Source organism: Rhineura floridana, chromosome 3 (assembly GCF_030035675.1).
Source record: "Rhineura floridana isolate rRhiFlo1 chromosome 3, rRhiFlo1.hap2, whole genome shotgun sequence".
NCBI classification, from domain to species: domain Eukaryota; kingdom Metazoa; phylum Chordata; class Lepidosauria; order Squamata; family Rhineuridae; genus Rhineura; species Rhineura floridana.
Window position 1 is genome coordinate 131,264,420 of NC_084482.1, and position 25,291 is coordinate 131,289,710.

General features: G+C 42.9%; 1 protein-coding gene across 1 annotated transcript in view; it reads left to right on the plus strand.

The window, feature by feature from the left end:
- Positions 1–25,291, plus strand: part of SEMA3G (semaphorin 3G) — a 137,124-nt gene that overhangs the window by 37,986 nt on the left and 73,847 nt on the right. The window contains exons 2-3 of the mRNA XM_061617928.1: positions 19,496–19,656; positions 24,282–24,344. Of these exons, the coding sequence (XP_061473912.1) occupies positions 19,496–19,656; positions 24,282–24,344 (224 nt within the window). The remainder of the gene's footprint in view (positions 1–19,495; positions 19,657–24,281; positions 24,345–25,291) is intronic.

The window sequence follows — 25,291 nt, forward strand, 5'->3', positions numbered from 1 at the left end:
GTTTAGCTCTTGCAATTGTCAATCACAACTCTGACTTCTTATTGGCTAAAAACCTGAAAGGGCAGGGATTAGAGCAGAACTTAGAGCAACTTTCAGATGTTGCAGGGGGTGGTGGTGGCTAACCTTTTGGTGTATATCTTGGGAACCAGACCACCTAGAAACTTAATTTGTTTTAAATGAAAGCTGAAAGTCCGGAGATTAGGGTGAGTCATCTGGAGACCGGGAGAGGACCCCCAAAAACCAGAGTCTCAGGCCAAAAGCTGGAGGTCTGGTAACCCTAAGTTTAAAGGATTACCATTTTCATATTTTTGCAAGCTGTTATAACACATCTTTAGGCTCAGAGCACCATTTGCTCTGTTGTTGGACTAAGCTTGTGGGGGTGGCAGCCCAGGAGATGGCAGCCGCTAAGTTGTGGAATTCCCTCCACACTGAGGTACATCTGCCACCTTCATAATAGTTTCTATAATATGCTGAAGATGCACCTTGGCCTTTGACACTGGAGATATATAGGTTGTGCTTGTATCCAAGGCTTGTCCTACTCAGAGTAGACCAGTTGCTGTTAATAGACATAACTAACAGGTCCATTAATTTCTGTGGGTCTGCTATTGAGTAGAACTTAGTTGGATATAATGCTCTATAGTGCCCACCCTATTCTTGGGACTGATTTGTTTTAACCATTTTAATATTGTAATTTAAATTGTTGTAATCCACCCTAGGACCTTATGGTGAAGGGCAGGTAATAAATCGAATACAACACCATCATTATCTTTCTTTCCCCAACTTGCTGAATAAAACTTTGAGGACTGGTCTGCACACTGCATTTTATCATGCTGCCACAAATGTTTAAAATGGCCTTCCAGTGTCGGCTTACCCCTTCTACCCCTGTAACATGCAGAAGTGGCCGTCTTGTTTTTTTTCCACTTCACAATGAGTGTCTCAATTCCAGCAATGCACATTCTGACAGGGAGAGGTTCCATATGATGTTGGGAAAGAGGGATGACCAGCTTTACAAGTTACTGTGGGGGGGCAGTTTAATGATTCTGTAGTAGGGTTGCCAGGTCAGAAGCATCCCAAACCTTGAGATTTCAGGGGCAGGCCCTAGTGATGTCATGGGGTGGGCCCTAGTGATGTCATAGTGGGCATCTCTAGCGGTGTCATTAAGCATGATACATTAAGCATCAACCACAGTTGCCTGGAGTATACCACTCAAACAAAAACATTTCTCTGATTGGAAATTAAGATAGAAATCTTAGCTAAATGAGGGTGTTTCTAGTTCCAGCTGAAGTAACAGGATCATTCCTTCTCACCTGCTTGGGTAAGGAACATTTAATTTAGCCTACTTACTTCTGGCAAGAAGGTTTAAGTGCCTTCAGGCCCGGTCAGTCACCAGAAAGCTATTGTAAGAAGAAGGGAGCCTAATGTTGCAGAGATGATTGATGGGAGCACTCAGGAGTAAAGATGGATGCACCTGAAGGCTGCAATTCTAAACACACTAAGGGACAAAGCCCCATAGAACTCAACAGGACTTACTTCTGAATAGATATGGTTTGGATTGTGCTGTTGGTAAGGCAGTTGACTAGGGATCCTCTGCAACAATATCCATATCAAAGAAGGGTTGGCAACTTCCTGCCTGGAATGCCCTGCCTGCCTCTGCCGCTATCTTGGTTGATAGCAGGGATGTGCGCGCGTAGCACGCATGTGTGCCATCAACCAAGATGGCAGCAGAGGCATCAGGCCCATAGAGAAACCTTGGCCGCCATCTTCATTGATGGCAGACTTGTGACCCAGGGCTGTGGAGTCGGTACACCAAACCTTCAACTCCGACTCAGACTCCAACTCCTCTATTTTTCTACTGTCCGACTCCGACTCCTCTATTTTTCTACTGTCCGACTCCGACTCCACCCAAAATTGCTTCTTGTCAATCAAAATTTATTTGGAAGTCGGAGTCGGTACATTTCTACCGACTCTGACTCCTCCCAAAATTGCTCCCGAATCCGACTCCACGACTCCAACTCCTACTCCACAGCCCTGTTGTGACCGCAGTGCGACAGGCCTCAGCATGCCTGGCTCTGCCCTGGCAACCACCATTTACTTTGAGAGATAGGTGGAGCATGTTGCAGGCAGCCGTTGCAGGCCTGTGCAGCAGTGGAGGGGTGCCTTGGAACTCCCACAATCCGCGCTGCGGATTGTGGAAGCTGCTGCTACCCACCCACCCTAAGGAGGGGCCCTTCAGGGAGATGTAGGTGGACGGGTGTGCATGCGCCTGGCACTGGCCCTGCTGTTATGTTATGATGAATAACATGCAAACCCACTCTGAGGGAGCCTTTGGGAATGAGGTGGAGCTAAATAATATAGTAAAGAGTACAAGATTGTGTTATAAACTACTTGAAAGGAACATTCTGGCAATGAAATTCATTTTAGTGCTATAAAGTTCTTACAAGAGGGAAAAGCAGCAACCATGAAGGCAAATGACAGCCTGTTCTGCCCAGTGACCTTCCAGCTATGCCACATCTGGAAATAAGAACAATTGTGATCCATTTAAGATTTGTTGATGTCCATCCTTAGAGCCTCCTAACCAAATACCATAAAACCTTGTTATAAAAATAGGGGCAGCATGCCCAGGCACTCTCCCTGGAGGAAGCAGGACTCAGACAGAAAGTGTAATGCAGGAGCCCAGTGCCAGTCTGCAGATAATGAGATGGGTCGGAGGTGCCACATTTTTAACATGGCTCCTAAGCAACAGCACAGCAGCACAGTTATGTGTGTGATGATGGGAGAAGGATCTGTTTCCCACCCCAGCCAAGTGATTGTAAGCATGTACAGAATGCTATTTCTTTGTGAAGAAAACACTTCCTCATCTATATGGAGGCTGTCCGCACGTCATCCTGTGAGTGTTGCATGGTACCGCATGCAACTTTCCCTTCAATAGTTTTTAAAAATGGAAAATAGCATCTGAAGGCTGCAATCAAGAGTAGAGTAAAGGTGGGAGGATAGACTTTAACACTTGCCCTGCTGGCCATTCTTTCTCTCAGAATTATCCTCTTCAATATGTTTTTCTCCCCAAAGGAAAAATAAAACGGTTGTTTAGAGTTTTCTTATGATCTGCTTAGGTCTGCAACAATTCCATGTGTTGGCTGACAGTCCACTGGGATGAGTCTTTCTGATGTTGTAATATTATACAGTCATGAGAGTGGCTATATCCTATAGTCAGCATGGATCTTTCGCATACTGCAATGTTAAATTGTACCATGTCTCAGAGAGGAGGTCAGGTCTCCCTCTCCCCTGGTGCATTCACTATAGCTGCCCAATTTCCCTGCTTTTTAAAGTTTGATAGAAATATCTGTGGGGCATAGGTATGTTCTTAAACCGCAAGGTTTTTTGACTATTTGCAAATTCCTTGTCTTTGGTTGATATGGTGAAGTCTATGGTGCTGTTATGGCTGTTGACTGACCAGTCCAAGGTGAATGAGTGGTGCTTTGTATAAATAGGAGCTAATGACAGGAGATTTATTTATTTATTTATTTATTTATTTTATTTTATTTTATTTATATACCGCCCTAAGCCCGAAGGCTCTCTGGGCAGTGTACAAAAAGATAAAAACAAGCACAATATATAAATACAATAAATCAAGAAACAAAACAAACAAACAACAAAAGAACCAAACAACGTCCAAAATACAGAAATGCTGTTAAAATACACTTTAAAAAGCCTGGGAGTATAAAAAGGTTTTCACCTGGCGCCGAAAAGATAGTAACGTCGGCGCCAGGCGCACCTCATCAGGGAGACTGTTCCACAGTTCGGGGGCCACCACTGAAAAGGCCCTGGTTCTAGTCATCACCCTCCGAGCTTCTCGATGGGATGGTACTCGGAGGAGGGCCTTAGATGTTGAGCGCAGTGTATGGGTAGGTTCATATTGGGAGAGGCGTTCCACCAGGTATTGCGGTCCCATGCCGTGTAGGGCTTTATAGGTCAAAACCAGCACTTTGAATCTAGCCCGGAAACGAATAGGAAGCCAGTGCAGACGGGCCAGAACAGGTGTTATATGAGCGGACCTTCTGGTCCGCGTCAACAATCTGGCTGCTGCATTCTGGACTAGCTGTAGTTTCCGAACAGTCTTCAAGGGCAGCCCAACGTAGAGCGCATTGCAGTAGTCCAATCTAGAAGTTACCAGAGCATGAACAACTGAGGCGAGGTCGTCACTGTCCAGATAGGGACGTAGCTGGGCTACCAATCGAAGATGGTAGAAAGCATTCCGTGCCACCGAGGCCACCTGGGCCTCAAGAGACAAGGAAGGATCGAAAAGAACTCCCAAGCTATGAACCTGTTCCTTCAAGGGGAGTGTAACCCCATCAAGAACAGGATGAACATCCACCATCTGAGCAGAGAAGGCACTCACCAACAGCGTCTCAGTCTTGTCTGGATTGAGCTTCAGTCTGTTAGCTCCCATCCAGTCCATTATTGCGGCCAGGCAACGGTTTAGCATGTTAACAGCCTCACCTGAAGAAGATGAAAAGGAGAAATAGAGCTGCGTGTCATCAGCGTACTGATGACAACGCACCCCAAAACTCCTGATGACCGCACCCAGCAGCTTCATGTAGATGTTAAAAAGCATGGGGGACAGTACCGATCCCTGCGGGACTCCACAATGGAGAGTCCAGGGTATCGAGCAATGTTCCCCAAGCACTACCTTCTGGTGACGACCCACCAAGTAGGAGCGGAGCCACTGCCAAGCAGTACCCCCAACTCCCAACTCCGTGAGTCTTCTCAGAAGGATACCATGGTCGATGGTATCAAAAGCAGCTGAGAGATCAAGGAGAATCAACAGGGTCACACTCCCCCTGTCCTTCTCCCGACAGAGGTCATCATACAGGGCGACCAAGACTGTTTCAGTGCCAAAACCGGGCCTAAAACCGGATTGAAATGGATCAAGATAATCAGTGTCATCCAAGAGCCCCTGGAGCTGGCCGGCAACCACCCGTTCCAGTACCTTGCCCAAGAACGGAACATTCGCCACAGGTCTATAGTTGTTCAGGTTATCTGGGTCCAAGGAGGGTTTCTTCAGGAGCGGTCTCACTACCGCCTCTTTTAGGCAGTCAGGGACCACTCCCTCTCTCAAAGAGGCGTTTATTATCTCCTTGGCCCAGCCGGCGGTTCCGGTCCTGCCAGCTTTCACCAGCCAAGAGGGGCAAGGGTCCAGAACAGATGTGGTCGCCCGCACCAGTCCAAGGATCTTGTCAACATCCTCAAGCTGTACAGACTGAAACTCATCCAATAAATAAGGACAAGACCGTGTTCTGGATGCTTCATTAGATCTCACTGCCATAACATTGGAGTCTAAGTCCCGGCGAATGCATGCGATCTTATCCTGGAAGTGCCTCGCGAACTCATCACAGCGGGCTACAGATGAATCCATAATATCCCGAGGGCCAGAATGTAAAAGCCCTCGTATAATTTTAAAGAGCTCCGCCGGGCGGGAGAGAGATGCCTTAATTGTGGCAGCAAAATATCTCTTTTTTGCTGCCCTCACCACTACTATATACCGCTTAGAAGAAGCACTTACCAAAGCATAATTGCATTCGTCAGGAGTTCGTCTCCATCTGCACTCAAGCCTCCTCCTCTCTTGCTTCATCACTCTCAGCTCCACGGTATACCATGAGATTATTTAATGATAGTTGGGAACTTCACTCTAACGTTTTGAATGTGATACCCATCAGAAGATAACTCTGACTGGTTGTGTAGTAGTAAATTCTGAAGTGCAAACACTACAGCCCACACAATTTTAGTGTCTGAAGCCGATGTAGGTACAGGTGTAGGTACCTTTCCATGCAACCAGGATTCTTTGGTTCCCAGTTGAGTTGTTCATACCAGATGGTGTTGGGGGACAGCTGCTGCAATTGCCACCTTCTGCCTATGTGCTTTGCTTCTCCATAGATCTGAGAAGGGCTAGAGAATGGCAGGGGAGGGGTAGGAAAAGACAGCAAAGAGCTTCTAGGATTTAGCAGGGTCTGGGGATGTAGCCGTGAGTAGGCAGGATGGCATAAATTGTAGCTCTCCACCTATATAACTCCTTCCCCAGAGAGATTTGCTTTGTCTTTATTTTATTTTCAGTGCCAGATTAAAACTTTTTTTTAATTTGCTCAGGCATTTTAGTTTGATGTGTTATGCTTGATTTTAAAACTGTTTTTTAATCTGTTGCTGATGGGTTTATATTGGATTTTTATTGTAATTTGTTATTTTATTTGTAATCTGCTCTGAGAGCTGTGGCTGAAGAGCAGCTAATAAATCGCTTTAAATAAGTTGCTCTCAGGGGATCTGCTGTCTGCTGCCCCAGTACTTGTTTGCTTCCACAGTGCTTTGTTTGTACATTTTTGTAAATAAAGAAAATATTATAAAACACCCTAAGCGTGCAACGCTGTCTGCCATTCAAAGGGACAAAAGTCTGGTTAGGGCAGTGGGTACGGTAGTACCACTGTTTAAGGTAGTGGGGAGCTCTTGACAATAGTTTCTTTCCTGGGCATGGGTGGGTATCCATGAGCATTTTGGTTGGTTCTGTTGTTTCATTCCCCACATTTTCTTCTGCACATTTATAAATTGCCCAACAGTTTCTTTTAGTCAGGTGGTGCTGCAGAAGTCAAATATGCCACAAAAACTATTAAAAGGCATAGGTACCCCATTTTTTGTATGGGGAAGACACATTTTAAGAATGAGACAGGGGGCAGCTATTCATTTCAAGAAATCTCTGCCAGATTTACTGCTTTCCTTCCTTGATGTCAACAAAACTCTTCAGTTTTTTATAACCTTTGAAGAGTTTTCTCTCTTACCATCTGTGGCAATTGTTCTCGCTGTTTTTGCTTCTCCTTCACACGTCTCTGTTTTGCTTCCCCTCCCTAGTTGCTTTCCCTTTTCTGTTGACAGGATAGTTATTGTTATCCCCAACTGGGTTATAAATGGTTTTCTGTGTCTCTGGTCTCTCACAGGATCAGGTGACTTTGGCCCTGTCAGAGCCCAGCCAGATTCTCTTGAGAAATAATTACACAGCCCAATGCAAATAAGCAAAGAGTCAACTGGAAATAAATGACACAGCTAAAGAAAACAAAACTGGGATGTGGGTTGGGGGGATGTTGGACTTTTAAAATAAACTCCATCAAAAGCAAAGAAGGGAGAAATCCAGAGGTTTGGGAGGGGATTAAGGAGGCTGAGTAGAGAGGGTTAAGAAAGCAGATAGCGCAAAGTAGAAAGAAGCTGCTAATTCTGGGGGTTCAGCCTTTTGCTAATTTATCTACCCACATTGGAATCTGGGTTTGGACTTCCTGTGTGTTGCTGGAGTGAAGGTCTTGGCCGATAGGCTTCATCAGATTCTCCATCTCTTTCACTGTTTCTTTTAAACCTAGCCTTCAGTTCTTGTAGTTTGGTGGACTTCAGGCTGCAGTAATTTTTTGACAGTATTACTGTGAGTAGACTTGATTTTTAAGGCTGATTCAAATACTAACCTTTGAATGAGGAAGTGCATAGGAGGACCCAAAACACTTCAGCCTACTGACTTGTGGCAGAACTGAGCTGGTTGTCTTATCTCCGCTAGCGATGGAAGAAGCTGGGGATTGCTCCCGCTGATGTAAGCAAGAACTGAGAATTATATCCAGCCATTGCCTTGTATTCATCCTGCTGTAATCCTCATATGCTGAAAGTACCAGCTTTTATTCAGTAAGCAAGCAAATAGGCAGATTCCCTCTAGTACTACCTTCTCTGGCTCCATGTTCTTTACCTGTGATTTGCACACAGGGAGGAGGTGAATGCCTCGGGTGACCCCAGCCACCCCTACCTGTATTGGATACTGGTTATTTTCTCCTTTTGTGATTGTCAGGACTGCATTGTGGGCAGCAGTCTGACCTGAGTCAGGAGTTGAGAACCAGGTGATAAGAATCAGGAACTATGGCAGGACAGGTCATCATCAGTGCTGAGAACCGATGCACAGAGTAACGAGCAAAGCAGGACTTGAGAGGTGAGCCAAGACTGAAGAGGAACCAAGAACACAGGGACACACCAGAGTTCAGGCTTTGGTTGCTCAAGCAAAGCTTCGCTGGAAAACGAAGTCATATTATACTCCTTCCTGCCCAGAAACATGCAGTGGTCTGCTGGAGTGGGCAGAGTCAGGGTAGAGGCACACTTATTGTTCTGTCAGTTCCAGTCCATCTCCACCTCTCTTTTCTGAAAACGGGCACACGATGCTAGTCAAACCCTGCCCCCTTTTTACTGTAAAACCTGGTGGGATCAGCTCAAGTGCATTAAAAAAAATTCAGCTTCAAACAGATTTCACAACTGATTGGCAGATCAACCTGTTGCCCCTCCAGGTGTGGCCAATGGAAACATTTCGCTGTAGGCAACTAGTGTGCTCATTACTTCAGTCTGGAAATTTCTTCTGTTCAGTGCCATAGCAGATGGCGTGATGGAGATGGGATGCTTACCTGACCTCCCAGCAGGTGAGGTGCTGCTGCTTACTGGGAGGGGGAAATGCAAAGTAACTGTGAGATCAGCATGGTACAAATGCAGCAGTGGAGCCATTCCTGCCAATGCATTTGCACTGTGTTGCTCTTCTGTCACTTTATTCCTCTCTGTAAGCTGCAGTGACTCACCTGGTGAGAGTTCAGGTATGTATTTTCGTTCCATCATTTCATCTGCTACTGGTTCAGTGGTTCACCACAAGGGGTAGCCACACATACATTGCAGCTGCTCATGACAGTGGGATAGTGTGTACATTGGCACTTGTGCCTTGAGTAGCGCTGGTTCCCATTAAAGAGTCAGTGTGGTATAGTGGTTATAGAACTGGACCTGGGAGACCTGGATTCAAATCCTTACTCAGCCATGAAACTAGCTGGGTGACCTGCTTGAGCCAGTCACTGCCTCTTAGTGTAGCTTACCTCACAGGGTTGTTGTGATAAATCGGGGAGGGGAGAACCATGTAGACCACCTTGAGCTCCTTGGAGGAAAGGTGGGATATACAGTGCCTTGCAAAAGTACTCAGGCCCCTGACCGATGCTCTCATATTACTGAATTACAAATGGTATGTTGTAATTTCGTTCTGCACGAGATTTTATTTGGAAACACTGAAACTCAAAATCAATTATTGTAAGGTGACATTGGTTTTATGTTGGGAAATGTTTGTAAGAAACAAAAAACTGAAACATGTTGCTTGCATAAGTATTCATACAAGTACCATTTGTAATTCAGTAATATAAGAGCATTGGTCAGGAGTCTGAATAGATCTGCAGGCACTGTAAATGTAAAAATAATAATAGTATAATATGTGAAGGGGGGGTGCAACATGCAACACACCCGTGACTATTTAGTCCACAATAGCACGTTGTGGTTTTTGACAGAGGGAAGTGATTCTTTTGGTTTTTGATAGCCAGGTTTGCAGAGACCCCCACTGAGTGTGACCAATCTTTTTTTTGCTGTTTTAATAGCCCGTTCTCCTGTTATATCCTAATATTGGTTTGACAGACATGGAGAGGAGAGAAGCAGTCTGAGTCTGTCTTACAAGGCTTGGAAGTGAAGCATGAAATAACTTCCTTTTTATTGGAAATTAGAATGTGGAGACGATCAAACCCGTTCCAGATGTGTGGTGAAGAGGAGGTTTACTGTGAGGAGACTACACAACAGGGGAATACAGTATAGGGAGAGGGGCCCACGTACAGGCATGATAGCAGGGGGGGGGAATCTAGTGGATTGAAGAACTGGGAGGAGCAGAATGGCCCATTTTTGCTTTCTGCCCTAGTTAGAACAATCACGTTCCGCAAGAACACAACCTATGCAGCAAAGAAGCCAAACTTAAAAGTAGGAGCAGCTGTTGCAGTTGTAGGCTCTGGCGTGGCATCTATGGAGACCAGTATAGTAGAGCTGTGTCCCAGCCAGTCTACAGAATTATATCTCATTTTTTTCGGCAGCTCAGTTGAAAGTTACATTTGACTGTGGGAAAGCAGGGGGTCTACACTACAGGTGGTGTTCACAGTTTCAGCTCCACAAATGGCTTCCATCCTGAGCCCACTATCCGCATGCCTTCACATTACAATGGGAATTACATGTTGGCAAGTAAAGGGTTCCTGAGAGTATTTTTTTCCATGGCAGAGTTACAAGGCCAAGACGCTGAGAGTCCGTGCAGATCTCAAGGACAAGTATCCAAGGCAACCAGCTGGCCTTATCTATAAGACTTGGCAGATCTGGCCAGTTGGTGTGGGGGTCGAGGAGTTTGTACAGAGAGAGAGCTTGTGATATATTCTATTGTCAGTAAAGTGACTCTTAAAACTTATTACTTGTCTGGCTCATTGCTTCAACTGGCATCTAGCCTGTCACTATACTGTTCTGCATCCTGGGCATCTGCTTGCGCCAGATACAACATCCAACATTACAACCAGAGCAAAGCACCGTTTTTTTTTAATTTACAGCTGCAGCTATGCAGAGAAGGGTCTAATATCAGGCATGATTATAAGCGCTCCCTCCCTGTGCCAAACAGGGTTTTCTCCCAGTTCATAGCCTCCAGTTGAAATGATTATAGAATTCAGCCCTAACAAAAGTTGCTGGCCAATAAACTTTAATGACCAAATAAATGGTCAGCCTCAGATTCATGCATCTGATGTAGAAGCGAAGGATTTCAGATAGTAAATCCACAATTATGCAAGGAGATCTGTGTGCACAGGTGCATGTGTTTTCAGCTTTTTTGCTAAAATGTATGAGCAGCATGTGGGAATTAGTGAAATAAGGGTCTGGGTCTAGGGTTGACTGTTATAAATAATAATTGTTAAGTAGTCTGTACATGGTGTTAGTCATAATCATCAGTGTGGTTTACTGGACAGGAATGTTCAGCATGGACCAGAGATCTGGATTCAGAGAGACTTCAATTTAAATCCTACTCTAGCCATCAACTTAGTGAAACAGAACTACACTGCAGGTTTTTTGAGGTGTTAGATGTGTTAAGGACTGTAATGCTTCCTACCCACTAAAAGAAAAATTGGAATATTTGCCCATCATCATCATCATCTTTTAATCTTCTCTTACTGGAATCTATCCTTTTAATCAATCTATGCTATAATATTTTTTTCCTTTCTCTGGAGTAAAAGATGAAGGTGAATATGTCTATAAGTTCCCCCTGCTAAGTTCCTGACATCTGTGACTCCTTCTGCCCATTGCAGCACCACATGAAATGATTCTGAGCAATGAATAGCTTCTTGGTAATATGTCACTGTAAACCACATTGCAAATCACTTTAGGTCATTTATGCATTTTATCTCCCTTGTTCCTTTCTGTCTTTGTGTTCTTCACCAATGGGATGCAAGATCATTACTGAAAAGTTGATTTTGAATTATGGAGAATCTTACCCATGAACTCTTTATACCCTGGCCAAATTCAGGGCATATCATCCTCTAGAGTTAGCTTTAGAAGATTGGACTAGTTGCTGCTTTGCCATTGCTGAAATTTCTTGCTGGCTAGAGAAGAAGGTATGTAGAATTACTAAGAGCTGAACCAAGATGATATGAGAGAAATTAACTCATCCATAGCTGAATGTGGAATGTGGGGAATATATTCAGGTCAGGATTTATTGTTTTGGATTTTTTTTTTACTTTGCCTGGCCATCCAGCATATAATTTGCTCAGCAGCATCTCCCACATGCTGTTCCCTTTCCCTCCTTTCCTCTGCTTCTCTGATTTATATTTCTGCTTAGTTCAGAAGCCTTGCAGTAAAAGCTTTTTGTCCCTGAGAAATATTAGTCTTGGAGGATGGATTGAGGTAGCAAAGAACAACTACTTATTGAATTAAAGCCACAGTGTATACAAGACAGATGTGCCCTAGCAAATGCAGTCTAATGTAAGCTGTTTTATTGTGTCTGGAAATCCAGTGGACATGGAGAGTCTGGCAATGTAAATAGTCAGACTTTGGCAGTGACCTTAATTTCACAGGTAATGTTTTAAAAACATTTTGTGAACAGGTACTTACAGTCAGCATTAATTTGAAATATCAGAGGTACACATACCTGGTTTTGCTTCATGTGAAGTTATAGTTAGAAGTACATGCGGCTACTTTTTCTCATAGCTGCACCCTAGCCAGAAATAGAAAGAAACAGCTGGTGGATGCCTAGGGAGCAAATTGGAATGCTAATCACCAAGCATCCTTTCTGTGTTGGCATGCAAGTTAACATCTGGGGAATGATTCAAAACTACTAGCACCTGACTCCACCCTTTGCTTTGGGAGTTCTGCTGTCTTTATGGGTGAAATATAAGACTCCTGCACATTTGCCAGGCTTGCAATCCCTGTGGGGATTTATCTTCCCAAGGTTCATATTGTATCAAACTGTACGGTGGAACAAATACGTTGCAGGGTTGACACAGACTATCTGACCTGGTGGGGACCTGCTGTTTTTGGGAGACCATGTGATTTTCAGAACTTTCCTCCCCCACACACTGACCTCTTTCCACTTAAGGATGTGCCTGTGCTTAAACGAACAAACAAAAAACAGCCATATAATTTCTTCACTGTTACAACAGCAAGAGCATAAGGGGTGTTAATGCAGTGAGACCACTATTGTTCTGTGTAAGTCGAGTTTAGAAAACATAATGCTTAAAGCACCAGCAATGAACCCAGGGAGCAATTAACAATTTGGGTTGAATTTCAGGTTAAGTTTCTTACCTCTTCATTTTTATTTTTTTCTAAAACAACACTTAAAGGAAAGCAATCAAAGGAATGGAAAAATAATACAATATATTTTCACTGCTCACCACAATAACAAATTTTAACTGAAATTTGTCTCTTCAGTTACTGGTAGGATGCATTAAAGTCCTGGCATATTCCGTTACCAAGAACCATTTCAGAAACGTTTCATACAAATTTAATGTCAAACTGTTACATTATATACATTTTATAAGAACAATAACAGATATCTGGAGGAAAACTGTATAATTTTTAAAATATGGTATTTAAATATACTGATACCAGACTCTTCTAACCTTTGCCAGTCATATTTGACCACTGAGAAGATAGATGAATTTCTGTCCCCAAATAGTCTCTCAATGTCACCTTATATAGTAGGAAGAGAAAATACAACTTTACCCAATTTCAAATATTTTTATTTTTGTCTGTCCCACCTGCAAAGAACAGTATGTACGGTAGGGTCCCACTCATATCGCAGGTTAGGTTCCAGACCCACGACGAAAAGCAAAAACCACCGAAAAGTGGATCAGCTGTAGCCCAGGGGTCTGGAACCTAACCCGCTGATCGCACCAGAGGAGGAGAAGAACAGCTGTAGTGAACTACAGCTGATCTTCCCCTCCTCCGGCGCGATCAGCTGGAGTGCGGGAGTCTGACCACCCCCGAGGAGGAGATCAGCTGTAGCACGCTATAGCTGATCTTCCCCTCCTCTGGTGCGATCAGCTCGAGCGCGGGAGTCTGATCGCGCCAGAAGAGGAGGAGATCAGCTGTAGCGTTCTACAGCTGATGTTCCCCTCCTCCAGCAAGATCAGCTGGAGCACAGGGAGGTCCAGCCCCCCTCCAGCTGATTGCCCCGCTGGCGCCATGTTAGTGGAATGCCGAAAAGCAGTGCGCCGAGAAGCGGGGCCCTACTGTACAAAGCTGTGGTGCAGCCTCATTTAGAATACAGTGGCTGTGTTTGGACAGCACAGTATGCCATAAACCATGGCTTACAATGAATGAGCAGTGTGCTAACGAAGGTTAATAAATTGCTCCTGCTATGCTCCTCCCAAGTGTGAGCAGCAAACCATGAACCTTGTAATGTCTGAATCAGTACTCCTGGTTTGTTGCTGTCCAAACAAGCCATGAGTGCTGGTTCAAATGTCTCAGGAAGTCAAGGCTTGTGGTTTGTTGGTCATGCTAGGAGGAGGAGTGCAGATCGAGTGATTAGAAAGCATGCACTAGGACACTTCTCATTTATGGTAAGCCATGGCTCAGGCAGAGCCTCCACACACTGGTGTTTCTCAGACTGTGGGTTGTATTCAGCTAAGACGTACTCAGACTCACAGAGCAGACTCACTGAAATTAATGAACCTAAGTCATGTCTATTAACTTCAGTGGTCTACTCTAAGTAGGATTAGTTCTATTCTATGAAACAAAGTTCTGGTATGTATTTAGGGAAGGCAGTAGAATAATGCATTTCAGATGGATTTGGTAATACAGCACTGTTAGGAGTGGACTGAGCCCTTCTCGTTCCCTCTAGTGAAGATTTTTAGTGGTTGAGCGTACCAAGAACTCCAGTGCATCCATAGAGTGGTAGAAGGAGCTGTTTATTTAAGTAGTTACTTACACTGTTGCCCAGAGAGTGCTTAACTGCTCCATTTGAGAGACAAATCTGCTGGGATTGCTGTTGGTTTAGGTGTTTTCTCCTATTTCATTGTTTTATTTTCTGAGACACTTCCCTGTCAAGCACCATCTTATCTCTGTTTTCCTGTTTATACTATCCCTTGAGGGTGTCACTTGTTGGTGACATTGTAGCTTGTTGCTTATGAAGATAGCTGTGAGGTCACAGCTGAAGATGGAGCAAATTTGTTCCATGGAATTGTACTGTCCAGATGCAGTACCCACATTTAAAATCATAGTAACAAACACAGTGCAATCCTGTGCATGTCTACTCAGAAGTAAATCAATAGTACTTACTCCTGATTCTTGAGTGTGTACAGAATTTCAGTCTAAGTTGACAATTGTATTATTTCACTTTGTACTCTTTGATGGACCTTCCCTTTGCCATTTTAACTACTGCTCCTCCCTTGAGAGAGTCCCTTTTTATAGGCTCAGCAGATGAACTTTCTTTGATCAAATCGTGCATGCATGGCAGGTCCTATCAATAGGTAGAGTGAGGCTGCCACCTCAAGCAGCTGATTTTGGGCATCTTGAAAAGGGAGCAGTTGTTAATTATTTTACTGAATGTTGTATATTTATTGCTAGTCATGAAAGATGCTTATGGTACCATAATAACTTGGCTAGCCTTGGATACTGTGCATCTTGATCTGGATGAGTGGGTGGGATTTGCTGCTTTGTCAGAGATCAAAAGGTCTTGGGCCAGCTTTGTTTGCATGTGCTTTTGCTCTACCTCTCTGTCAAAATGTCCATCTTGGAGCCTGTGATCTTCAGTTCTGCAGATTCCTTGAACTGCTAATATCAAAATATGTATTTACCTGAAGTTCATTACATACACTTCGGCATTTAGAGGTCATAAATCCTGGCATAATGGAGCAGCAGAAACTGAGATCAATAAGCAATTATTGAAGCTTATACTTTACAACTGAGCAATTCATCTCTGTATTTCCTCTTCCCCCAAGACCCCAAGTCATTTCTTCCCCTCCTTTCCCCCACTTCATTGCTTTCCTTACCTTTTTCTCACAATCTTTCATGCACTGAGACCTCAAAACCACCCCAGCTTTCAACAGGCACTGATAAAAACTCCATTCTGCAACTGTCAGGGAGTTATCCCTGTCACACTGATAGACTGTTTTATAGGGCATTTATCTTTTAGCCTTTTTATCAGCAGTAAAGAGTCCTCCTGTCTTCACTCTCAGCTAATGACAACTTCCTCAGCCTCTCAATGGAGCATCAAGTGTTCCTAGCTGTAGTAATTGCTTGGTGACCTGGGCCTCCATGTCTGGGTGTAAAAAGATGGCCCTCACAGACTGATGAGATTAATTTCCAATAGTTCAGATACACACTCCACCAGCGCCAGTGTTGCAAAAATCTGGTTGGTGTGCCAAAAGTTTGCCTTTGTCTTAAGAGCTCCACGTCCCCAAGCCAAATTGCATTGTTGTGATTCAAAGTAAGGTAGAAATTTAAACTGAGATTCAAATCTGTTTCGACAATATCCAATTTCATGGACCTCTCTTTTTTAATAAAGAAAATTAAGCATTTCGACTCTAGAAGAACCCAATGTAGCTCAACAGCAGAAACTATTCTGGTAATGAGAGGGGTATTTAGAGGAATCTTTATTCAAAGCCCCTCTTACCATACTTGCAATTGGGTCATCATGGTTTGAGGAGTTTATGGAGCTGAAATGGACAGCTAGTTATGACATCTGCAGCTTGGCAGAACTATTGTGTTGGTCACTTAGGAAGCAATTCTAACCATGTCTCCTCAGATGTAAGGTTTTTATAACATCATCTGAATAAGTCCTTAGGGTTCAATCCTAACCCCACTTACCTGGAAGTAAGCCCCACTGAATTCAATGGGGCTTACTTACAGGTAAGTTGGGTTAGGATTGAACCCTAAGGACTTATTCAGATGATGTTATAAAAACCTCAAACCTTCTCCTCAGAATAACACTTGGCAGTGTCGTAATTCAGCAGCAGCAGTGCATTCTGTGTGTATGTAACAGGTGAAGATGGTAGGCCTTGAAGTAGACAGCATAGCCTGATAATTCCCCACCACCACCATCACCACCACTGCTGCTGCCCACTCATCTGCGATAATAGAACATCATGTTTGTAATGAATCTGTAAGGACGGAAGACTATTCTGCCACTTAGTGACAGCCAGTTTGGTTTATTTTTCAGCTGATGCATCCCCAACAATGTGTCCAGTCTGCTTGCTTTGATTTTTTTAAGCGCATTTTGATGTAGCACCATTTTTGTTAGTATATGTTTAAAATCAATCATCACTAATAAAAAAAACCTGATGGTGTTTATCAGATTTGACATTTGGGCAATGTCTTCACTGTATTCTTTCCAATGCCTGCTAATAACTTTTCTGTTTAGGCAAGCCTACCCAGACAAGTTGACATGTATTTAATCATTTTTAACTTGGCTTTAACTTTGCTTTTGATTCGTAATTTTAATGCATCTTTTATATCCTTCACAAACCAATTAGAGCTTTTATTTATAATTAAGCAGTATATAAATGGTTAAATTAATAAAATAAACCTCAAAATCACTTTAAAATTAGTTTAAAAATGTTTTTGAGGTTGAAAATTACCAAATGCTGATGTGGCACTTTAAAAGAAACAATACAGTGAAGACATTGCCCAAATGTCAACAGACAGGGAGTTCCAGAGTATAAGAGCTGCCACACTAAAAGATTGATTCCTTACAAGTGCCGAATGAACATTACGGTATGTGGCACTTGTAAAAGTGCCAGTTCTGCAGATCGAAGTGGTTGAGTGGGCATATAGGATAAGGTAATCCTTCAAGTAAACTGGTTGGTAGCTTTTCTGCTGTACCTTTTGTTCCATATGCTGTAATCTGGATGGCACATACTGATCTTGTATAATGTGGGCAAAGTATTTGGGGTTTTGCCTCGTGATAGAGAGCTACACTAGATCTGGAGTTTCCAAAGACACCCATGACACCCTCTGAACCCTACTGATACCTGCCAAGACTCCCCACCCCTCCCAAATTTTTATTGTAAAATTGAGGGTTTTTTTTTTACTTTTGCTGTTTGAGGGGGCATTGTCTGTTTTGGGGGGCATTGTCTGTTTTGGGGGGCATTGTCTGTTTTGGGGGGCATTGTCTGTTTTGGGGACAGTGCCTGTTTTTGGGGGACAGTGCCTGTTTTGGGGGAGTGCTGCCTTTTCTGTCTGTGCTTTATTCATTTATGTGGGGTGTAAGTATTTTATCTTCTTTGAAAAGCAGGGGTTCTGAGCATCACCAGTTTTTCTTCCATAAAATGGATATTCTGTGGTGTCCACAACAGTTCCTTAGATTTCCAAATGTGTCCCCAGACCAAAAAAAGGTTGGGGACCCCTGCACTAGATGGACTTTTTGGTACTGCCAAATGCTGCACCAAAATATAGCAGAAGAGGGAAGACTATACATGTGTTTGTGTGTTATATGGGACCTGCAACAAAATGGTACAGTGTGGAGTGCCTGTCAGACCACCAACTGGCTGACCACCTCTCTCACACTGGCCCCAGCCCAGATCTCTGCTGATCCCACCACTAGGTGCCACTACCTGACACACTGTAATGCAATGCTACCCTGAGACTTCACCCTAGTCTCCTCCTTTAGCAGACTGCTATTAAGTGTCTAGGTACACTTTCAGGCCACAGCCCCTCTGTAACGTTATGTCTTTAAAGTCTACAGCACTGGGTTGCCTTGGATATCTGCTGCTGTTACACTAATCATTCACCGCTGCCACCATAGATACTGTTTCCTCTCTGATAGTTGCTCTGCCCACCCTTCTCCACTGTATATATTCAGCGAAGGATCAGGCGTGTTGTTAAACCAAAGAGATTTATTGAATAACACGGGGAATAAATAAGATTACTTTAGATTCAGTTGTCATGCTTGTGGTTACATATAAACATTCTTCAACTTCTTAGTTACTTTTATTTCACTTACATTAGCCCTAAAACCTGTCTCACTACCCACCTAAAACACATCCACCCTCTTCAACTGTCTCTCTTCAACTCCCTATTCAGCTGACTCCACCGTCTCCCCCAAACCAACTGTCATTCTCACATATATACATTCAGCTGTCCAGATGCTCAGCCAATCGCAACACAGCATTCCTCAATATTCCATCACATGTACTCCCCCCTTCCAACTTGCTCTGTTTACTATATTTAACCTACAAAACCTACACTTACCATAAATACTGTACAAACATTATAGGGGCATCACAATGCTCTTGTTCAGTTTTCCATCCCCTCCCTCAAACTGTCAGCATTCTGTGGCCACTGACCATGCTTAGTCCTCATTAGACAGTTTTGGGGGTTCTCCCCTTGGAATTCACCCCCCCTATTTTTTGTACTTTTGCAAACTTTGGGGTTTCCCTATAAATGCTGATATCGCCTTCTTATGTGTGAGTGGTGCCATTTTGGTGCATTAAGTATCTACACTCATCTCTGAACTTCAGAAAATAAATTATGAAAAGAGGACAGGTTCCATCCCTAAGGAACTGCAACCTAGAATTTGTCATGGGTGAATCAACATGAGAAGGAGATGGAAGCAAGAGTAGACAAAGGAAGATTATATGTTTATTTCAGTAGCACATAACTTGGACTTAGTTACAATTAGGGATGGGGTTCACTGCCTAGTTCTGATCCTATTCCGATAGTCTGCTGTTTAATCCCGATCCACCGTTTTTTGTTCCCACTTGCTTTTGCACTTGCCGATTCAATCCTCTGTTTGTTTTTGGTGGTGAAAAATGTTTTACATAATTTTTAACATAAATGCTTATGTTAATCCATGGAAGTTAATGGATAATAGCGATTGTAATTAAGATAATTACATAAAACCGGGAACTTTTTTTTAAAAAAAAGTCATGCTGATTACAGCTGTGGCCTTCCACAAGAAATCAGTGCTGGTCTGAAAAGACAGTGGACTGTCGGATTCAATCAAATTACTCTGGATTACTCAGGCTGGTAATTGTTACAAACTTCTGTTGGATTGTGTCTCATGTCTAAGCTATGGCTTGCTCAAGTGAGTAGACACATGTTGATTTAAAACAGACCTTACTGTTCTGTTTCTTTAACCTCACCTACAGTTTTTCTTTACCATTTGATTCCTGCCTTTTAGATCTTTTGGCCACTAACCGCTCAGTCCTGTTTCTTGGATACCGAGGAATTTTAGACTTCCGCACCTTGTATCTTGATGAATACCGTGACCGCCTGTTCATTGGAGGAAAAGATACACTTTATTCCCTTCGGCTGGATCAAACCAACATGGATACTAAGGAGGTAATGTTCTTGAGATATAATGCAAATCTAATGTTTATAATGATACACATTGTAATCATTTTATATAGCATTTTTCCAAAGTGCTCAAAGTGGTTTGCATACATCTTCTTTACAATAATGAAAGTAGGGAAGTATTCTTATCCCTGTATTATACAGCCACAAGAGTGGCTGTATACTATAGCCAGCGTGGATTTTTCACATTCCACAATGTTAAATTGAAAATACCCCCCATGCCATTCTGATGCTTCCCATAAGCTCATCTCAAAACAAAACCTTACAAAACTTATAGTCCTGAACTCAGAAATGCTTGCTTAACAACCCTCTCAATTTTCATGTCGATGACCAAACAGTCAGAAAGAATCAACAGTTCAAAGTCTAAAGAGAGAGAAAAAAAACTCAGATCCAGTTTGGACTTTTTTCTGAGTTCTCATAATCTGTTGAAATTCATTAAAAATCAGCCATGTTCACAGAGTACCTGGAATCCTGTTACAGACCTTGCCGCATACTCTGACTTTCATCTTCTGCAGTTTAAAAGTTTAAAAAATGCCTGGCTGATTTTTAATTAATTTAATACATATTGCATTGAACTGAATGATAATGTTTGGCATGCTCAGTAAGAACCAACTGTCAGTGTTCTAAAAGCCAGACTCACAGCTTTTGGACTTGCCTAATCAGGGGGCCACACCCACACCAGACTTTGATTTCACGTGAGACAGTCATGGTTTCCCCCAAAGAATCCTGGGAAGTGTAGTTTGTGAAGGGGGCTGAGAGGAGACTCCAGTTCCACTGACAGAGCTCCAGTGGCCAGAGCCGCTCTTATTGAAGGTCTGGGAGTGGAATAGAGCATCTCCTAGCAACTCTCAGCACCAATAACCATCTCACCAAGTCGGCCCAGAAGGATACCATGGTCAATGGTATCAAAAGCCGCTGAGAGATCAAGTAAGAGTAACAGGGTCACACTTCCCCTGTCCTTCTCCTGATAAAGGTCATCCATCAGGGCGACCAAGGCCGATTCAGTCCCATAACCAGGCCTGAACCCAGACTGGAACGCGTCAAGATAATCTGTTTCATCCAAGAGTACTTCCAATTGCTGCGCTACAACCCTCTCAATCACTTTCCCTAAGAAGGGGGTACAGTAGGGCCCTGCTAATACAGCGGGTTAGGGACCAGGCCCCCGCCGTAAAGCAGAAATCGCCGTAAAGCAGGGCCCCATAGACTATAATGGGCTGTGTCGCGTGAAAATGACGTGAAAATGACATCAAAATGGCACGCGACGGAAAAAAGCCCGCCGTATTAGCTGAACAAGCACTGTAAGAGCGGGGCCTTTCCCTAATTGAAAACCGCCGCATGAACGAAGCGCCGTAAAGCGGAACGCCGTAAAGCAGGGCCCTACTGTATTTGCAACTGGTTGGTAATTGTCGCAGACCAATGGGTCCAGGGTGGGCTTTTTCAGGAGTGGTTGGATCACTGCCTCTTTCAGGGCGGCTGGAACCACTCCCTTCTGCAATGATGCATTGACCACACCCTGGTTCCACTCAGTCAAACCCCCTCGGCAAGCTTTAATAAGCCAAGAAGGGCAAGGGTCAAGAGGATACCTTGCTGGCCACATCATCGCATGCACCATCAACACTATGCTTACTTCCTACAATGGCCTTCTAGTGACTGGCCTGGCCTGAGGGCACTTAAAACCCTTCTTGCCAGAAGCAAGTAGGCTAGATTAAATGTTCCTTATCCAGCCTTCCTAAGCAGGTAAGAAGGAATGATCCCGTCACTTCAGCTGGACCTGGGAACACCCTCATTTAGCTAAGATTTCTATCTTAATTTCCAATCAGAGAATTTTTTTTCTTTGAGTGGTATTCTCCAAGTAACTGATGCTTAATGTATCATGCTTAATGACATCACTAAGGCCCGCCCCATGATATCACTAGGACACATCCCCTATGACATCACCCGGGCATGCTCTCTATAACATCACTAGGATCTGCCCCTGAAATCTCAGGTTTTGGGATGCTTCTGACCTGGCAACCCTAATGTGCATTCATTTGAAGGTCAGAATGGATCCTCTGTGTGTGTGTGTTTGTGTGCGTGTGTGCATGTGTGTATTCATTCATCCTTTTAATTTATATACCACTCTTTGTACAAAACACTCCCATACAGCAGCACCAGCAGCTACAGTACAACATTAATTCACCATCGCCAAACTTCCTCTCAAGGCCTATGTGAAGAGATGTGTCTTCAGCTCTGTATGTGTTTGGCTCTAGTCTCCCCATGAATTGGGGAACTCTGAAAAGGCAGGGTTCCCGATTGCATGGAGAATACTCTTTGTGCATGTATGCAATTAGACTAGGCTTGTAATTTCAAATGAATGTATATAGGGCAGGGACAGTGTATATGGTGTCTTTTTCCCTTCTCTGTGCTCTGAAATAACACTGAAAAGAGTGTGGGTTTCAGAGCAGGAAGACGACAGATCAGCCCTAAGATCAGATGTGCCCTGTTCAAAGGAGGGGAGTTTGACCTTTGTTTGAGTGCCTAAATAGAGTTACGCTTTTTATAAAGCTTTTTTATTTTCTTTTATGCTGAGCGTTTGAGTTTTTAATTAGTTTTTAATATGGGAGACAACACTTGGGTTTTTAGATATTCTGTAAGGCTTTGTTTCACTAGCCCTTCTGTTCTGAGACAGCCCACCCGCTCCAATCCCTAGTTGGTAAAATGCATTGTGACATGCCTATGAAATGTTCCATGGGACAGGAGCACATTTATTATAATGAATCATATGTTTTGGCTTCATGATGCCATTTTGAAAAGCAGATTTTAAGCACCACTGAGTTCAGTTGACAGCTTAGGCAGCTGTAAGTTTTAGCTTTTATTTAGAAAGAGCAAGAAGATCAAACTGTTGTTTGTGTGTCGCTGTGTTCTTGAGGGTGTGAGACCACACAAAAGGGAAATGGAAGGTCAAAGGAGACCCTTCTCCTCTGCATTTTACAAAAAATGGATGTTTCTCCAGAATTCTTTGCCAGCACATCAGCCTGTAAAACAAACTTTATAAATCAGTCCTTAGCTTGCATAAACAGTTGCTAGGGTTATGGACAAAGAGCCAAGTTGTAAGGCCAGGTTAGGGTTAACCAGATGTCCTTTATTTGAAAGGATCTCTCTTAATTTTCTCCTAATTCTTGAAACTGCAACTCAGCGTAGCATAATGGATGTCTTTTGCTTGAGATAAAAACAACTCCGGAGACTCCTTTATTTTTGAAACATTGATCTACATATTATATTCTTTTTTTTAGCCATAATAAATGGAGTGAAACATCCATTACAGCAGAACAATAAGATTTAGCTTCATTCCCTACATTACTTTATTTTTTCTTTATTTCATATTCTCCTCTAGTTATTATCTTGGGTGATTTTAACATTCTTCCCTTCTCTTGTTAAGACATGTTCTCTTCACGAGTATCATCAATCGGTGCATCTGAATTTCTTTTCTTCTGATATTGCTCCTCTCTAAGTCTCTCTTCTAAGTCTTGTTCTGATTCTGCAGCTATTTCATTTCTGTCCAATTTATTTGATTACCACTTTAGTTTTTTCACTGTACATTTTGTATATTCTTGTTTGGTTTTCCCCTCTTCAACCTTTTCCCTTTTACTGTCTTCACTCCTATTCTTGTGCTTCTGAGCATGGCCATGGCATAAGTCATAATTAATACTGAGGAATTAATTAGTAAGTCATGCAGTCTTTCCTGATGTGGGGTGTTTCCAAATGACCTGTTTCTTGAGCATTCACTCTGATTTGTTTGAAGGGAGGTTAGATGATACTGCGTCAGAGCAAGTTTTATCCCACACTTTCCAGTGTGTTTTCCTATCACTTTCCTTAAGTCTGTTTTTTGGGAGGAAGTGGGTTTGTTGTGCAAAATCAGCTGTAATTGCACAGTATGAATTTGCCAGTATGTGACTGAATCCCCCCTGAAAATAGCAACAGTCTGGAAGCACCCTTATTCATTTTAGATTTTTGTATGTTCACTCTGTTTTCTGCAAAGGAAACATATTTCTCAAACCTGGGGAGTATTTTTGTTGGGTACAACAGAACTCAGAGAGCCAGTGTGGTGTAGTGGTTTTGGACTACGACCTGGGAGACCAGGGTTTGGATCCCCACACAGCCATGAAGCTCACTGGGTGACCTTGGGCCAGTCAGTGTCTCTCAGCCTCAGAGGAAGGCAATGGTAAGCCACCTCTGAATACCGCTTACCATGAAAACCCTATTCATAGGGTCGCCATAAGTCGGAATTGACTTGAAGGCAGTCCATCCATCACAACAGAACTCATGACAAACGCTGCACCTGCCCATCTGCCTGTGGTGGTGAGGTAACTAATGGTGATATCTACAATTATCAAAGCTTCTTGATAATGAATTGGATAACATCCTCTCAGGGAAAGTCCAAGTGCAGGACCATTATGTTCCTGTAGTACCAACATAACAAGGAATTTAGTTGTTTCTCAAACAGTTTGAGGAAGAAGATCCCAAAAGCCTGGGATATTCTGCATCAAGGATTTTCTTCTCAATCTGAGGAAACCCACTTCACAATCCCATGTCCTCAGAATGTCTGGCACTCATGTTACTACCTTATGTTGCAGATCTACTGGCCTCCACTCCCTGGACAGAAAGAAGAATGTTTTCGGAAAGGAAAAGACCCTGTGGTAAGTCACCCAGTAAAGTATCCTAATGAATTTCCTTTTACATTCAGCACTACTATAATAACATATTTGAAATGAATGTGCAACTTCTAGAAAAGGCAGATTGCATCTCTCTCTGACATTATCTTGATCAATTCACCCTACTTCCCTTTTGGGCAATTCCTCTATTCCTCTTCCTAGCTTGTCCTTTCAAGAAACTGGTTTATCTCTTCTGTTCTCAAGGAACCCTGGGAATTCTGATGAGGAAATCTATGGATATCTGACAGATTTCTTAATATTGCATCAAACCTCAATTCCCAACATTCGTTGTAAGTCGCCATGGCAATTATTATATAACCTTGATATAAGTTTAGTGAACAGAAGGCTAGAGCAAAGGTTCCTAAGCTGAACTTCATTCAGGTGGTCCATGACGTGTCTGTGGATTTGTGGTTGAAGCCAGGAGATGGCACATCCATTGCATTAAATAGTTATATCGATTTTAAATTACATTTTGTCACTTCTTTTATTTGTATTGTATTGCAGTTTGAATTCTGTGGACAGTATAAAAGAAATAAAAGAAGGAATAAAAATTCAATTAAAACTCATACAGCATTTAACAGTGCATTTCAATGGCTACAACAGGCAGAAAAACGAACAGGTCCACCAAGACCCTCAGCAATTTTCAAGTGGTCCATGGGAAAAAAGTTTTTGAACCACTGGGCCAGAGGCATAGTACATATTCATGGCTATAATAGAATGGGGCACTGGTGATAACCTTGAAAGAAAAGTAAAGCATTAGGTTGATTTAAGTTCACTAAGTATGTGACCAATTCAAGACCTGGGCTTAATCACAAGATTTTTGCCATCATTTTAACTATAAGAAGCCAGTTTTAGTGAATATAGATAGAACATCAGTAGACACATACTTACAGATTTTAGTTATTTTGGCTGTTGGAAAAGCAAGCTCATCA